This window comes from Vicia villosa, unplaced genomic scaffold (assembly GCF_029867415.1).
Source record: "Vicia villosa cultivar HV-30 ecotype Madison, WI unplaced genomic scaffold, Vvil1.0 ctg.000287F_1_1, whole genome shotgun sequence".
Taxonomy (NCBI): domain Eukaryota; kingdom Viridiplantae; phylum Streptophyta; class Magnoliopsida; order Fabales; family Fabaceae; genus Vicia; species Vicia villosa.
The window spans coordinates 456,638-460,220 of NW_026705123.1; the positions used below are offsets into that span (position 1 = coordinate 456,638).

General features: G+C 37.8%; 1 protein-coding gene across 1 annotated transcript; it reads right to left on the reverse strand.

Moving 5' to 3' along the window:
* Positions 1-2,771: 2,771 nt before the first annotated feature.
* Positions 2,772-3,095, reverse strand: LOC131626450 (uncharacterized mitochondrial protein AtMg01250-like). Its single transcript, XM_058897269.1, has one exon. It carries the CDS (start codon positions 3,093-3,095, stop codon positions 2,772-2,774), a length of 324 nt encoding a protein of 107 aa, XP_058753252.1.
* Positions 3,096-3,583: the final 488 nt, after the last annotated feature.

Here is a 3,583-nt window from a genome sequence, read left to right on the forward strand (position 1 = left end):
TAGACTGGAAACTAACTCTTCTCTAGATAGTTCAGAAAATACCTCTTCAGAATCTGATTCTGATGTAGATTCTGATCCGTCATCCATTATGGTCATTAGTGCTAGATTTGCCTGCTCATCTTCAGAGTCTGATTCTGATTCTGAATCATCCCATGTTGCCATAAGACCTTTCTTCTTATGAAACTTCTTCTTGGGATTCTCCTTCTGAAGTTTTGGACACTCGTTCTTGTAATGTCCAGGCTCATTGCACTCATAGCAGACAGCCTTCTTCTTGTCAGATCTTCTGTCACCAGAAGATTCTCCTCGTTCAAATCTCTTTGAACTTCTGAAGCCTCTGAACTTCCTTTGCTTGCTCTTCCAGAGTTGGCTTACCCTTCTGGAGATCATGGACAATTCATCTTCTTCTTCAGATTCTGATTCTTCAGGATCTTCTTCTCTAGCCTGAAAAGCGTTAGTGCATTTTTTAACATTAGATTTTAATGCAATAGACTTACCTTTCTTCTGAGGTTCATTTGCGTCAAGTTCAATCTCATGACTCCTCAGGGCACTGATCAGCTCTTCCAAAGAAACTTCATTCAGATTCTTCGCAATCTTGAATGCAGTTACCATTGGGCCCCATCTTCTGGGCAAGCTTCTGATGATCTTCTTTACATGATCAGCTTTGGTGTAGCCTTTGTCCAGAACTCTTAATCCAGCAGTCAGAGTTTGAAATCTTGAAAACATCTTCTCAATGTCTTCATCATCCTCCATCTTGAAGGCTTCGTACTTCTGGATTAGTGCAAGAGCTTTGGTCTCCTTAACTTGAGCATTTCCTTCATGAGTCATTTTCAAGGACTCATATATGTCATGGGCCGTTTCCCTGTTATATATCTTCTCATACTCAGCATGAGAGATAGCATTAAGCAAAACAGTCCTGCATTTGTGATGATTTTTGAAATATTTCTTTTGATCATCAGTCATTTCGCTTCTCGTGAGCCTTACACCAGTAGTTTTAATAGGATGTTTGTAACCATCCAACAGAAGATCCCATAGATCAGCATCCAGACCAAGAAAGTAACTTTCTAATTTATCTTTCCAATATTCAAAGTTTTCACCATCGAATATTGGTGGTCTAGTGTAACCATTGTTACCATTACCATTGTATTGCTCAGCGGAGCCAGATGTAGATGAAGGTGGTGGAGTCTCAACCATCTTGACTTAATGTTTTTCTCTTCCTGAATCTTTTCTAAACACGGTTAAGTGCTTGCACCTTAGAACCGGCGCTCTGATACCAATTGAAGGATAGAAAAACACTTATAAAGGGGGGGTTTGAATAAGTGTAGTTTCAAAAACTCGTAAGATAAAAATAATTTGCACAAGTATTTTTATCCTGGTTTGTTGTTAACTAAACTACTCCAGTCCACCCTATACAAGGTGATTTACCTCAACTGAGGATTTAATCCACTAATCACACGAGATTACAATGGTTTTCCACTTAGACAACTTCTAATTCTTCTAGAGTCTTCTGATCACAACTTGATCACTCTAGGAACAACTGCTTAGAGACCTTCTAAGACTTCTCTAGAGTATACTGATCACAACCCGATCACTCTAGTCCTTTACAATTTAATGTAAACAAATTCTAAGAGTATTACAATTGCTTCTTAAAAGAGATAATCACAAACTGTGATATTTCTCTTACAGATTTAAGCTTAGACTCACTAAAGTATTACAACAGTAATGTAGTGAGGTTGAAGATGAAGTTTGATAGCTTTTGAAGTGAACAGCAAGATAGTATCAGAGATAGTTCAGAATTCGTTCAAAGTGCGTCCAAAATTCGTAACCTTGCTTCTCATCAGAACTTCATTTATATAGGCGTTTGAGAAGATGACCGTTGGGAGCATTTAATGCTTTGCGTATTCCGTACAGCATTGCATTTAATGTTTCACTGTTTTGTCAACTACCTCGAGCCTTGCTTTTGCTGTGACTACTGACATTGCCTTTAATAGCTTCTAACGTTCCTTTTGTCAGTCAGCGTAGCCTGCCATCTAGTACTTGATTCTGATTTGTTCTTTGTAAATACTGCGTTGAATATCATCAGAGTACAAACAGCTTGGTGCAGAGCATCTTCTGATCTTCTGATCTTGATATGCTTCTGAGCGTGATTCCATGACTTCAGTGCTTCTGCTTCTGAACTCAAGTTCTTCTGATGCTTCTAATAGACCATGTTCTGATTCTGCTTGACCATCTTCTGATGTCTTGCCAGACCATGTGCTGAAGTTGCATACTGAACCTTCTGAGTCAAAGCTTCTTAGCGCTGATTTGTGCATACTCTTTATATATTTCCTGAAAAGGAAATTGCATAGGATTAGAGTACCACATTATCTTGAGCAAAATTCATATACATTGTTATCATCAAAACTAAGATTATTGATCAGAACAATTCTTGTTCTAACACTATGAATTTGTTTTTAAAAACCTAGTGGACCTGTTATTCAAATTGGTTTTATATAAAGAGAGAAAACATAATCTCATCACATGGACTTGGAGTGGATGTTTTACTAATTAAAGACATAGTGAAAATGATTAAAAAGCTTAGAATGAACTTCAAAAGAGTGATCATACCTCCTAAGTTGAGATAACGATTTGTCCAGTAAAAGAGGATTCCATGTCGACTCCTTCCTTGGATTGAAACCTATAGGAATACCAAGAAAATAAAAATTATTCTCCTCCACCTTACAAGAGAGGAAATGAGAAGCGGCCTCCAATAAATTGTTGGAAGTATTATAAATTCATATCAATTTACTTTTGTGATGATTAATTCCAAGTCCCGAAACAAGTTCAAGCGCCCAAAGCACTGCCTTAATCGCCCAAACATGTTTCCAAGAGCCTTCTCCCACAATTAAAGTGTCATCCGCAAATTGAAGGATATCAACCCAACAAGACCCGTTGATAGAAAATCTCCCAAAATCCCCAACATCAATGGATTTTCTAGCTAACCCCGTTAGGCCTTCCACCACTAAAACATAAAGAAAAGGTGAAAGCGGATCACGTTGTCTCAAACCTCTAGAAACCTCAAACTCCCTACTGGGACTACCATTAACAAGAACCGGCATGTTGCTTTTAAAATTCAATAACTCCATCCACCACCTTCACTTACTACCAAAACCCATTCTCTTTAACATGTACCTAAAAAAGCTCCAACTTACTTTATCGTAGGCCTTTTCAAAATCAACTTTAAAAAGAATGCAATTAGTACCTTTTTTCCTCGCGTAATCCACCACCTCTTTAGCTACTAACACCCATCCAACAATTGTCTTTCGGGAATCAAAAGCGTTTTGACAAGGAGAAATGATGGAATTCAAAACACTTCTTTACTCCACCATCTAAGTTTGTCTTTTAAAAGTCTAAGCTTTTCTTTCAAGACAAAATCTCCCCTTCCTTCCACTTTCATACTATTCCACTCTTTCTCCACAAAAGGAAGAAAATAATTGAAAGAAAACCATTGATTTTGGCCCCCAATTTGAATTATCTCCCACTATCCAAATCAGACTATGATCCGAAATATCCCTTGAACCAATAGATTCACCAATGACTCCCCATC

What these genes read in the sequence shown, in the direction of transcription:
- LOC131626450 (XM_058897269.1), bottom strand. Translation starts at nt 3,095, where the DNA reads ATGCCGGTTCTTGTTAATGGTAGTCCCAGTAGGGAGTTTGAGGTTTCT.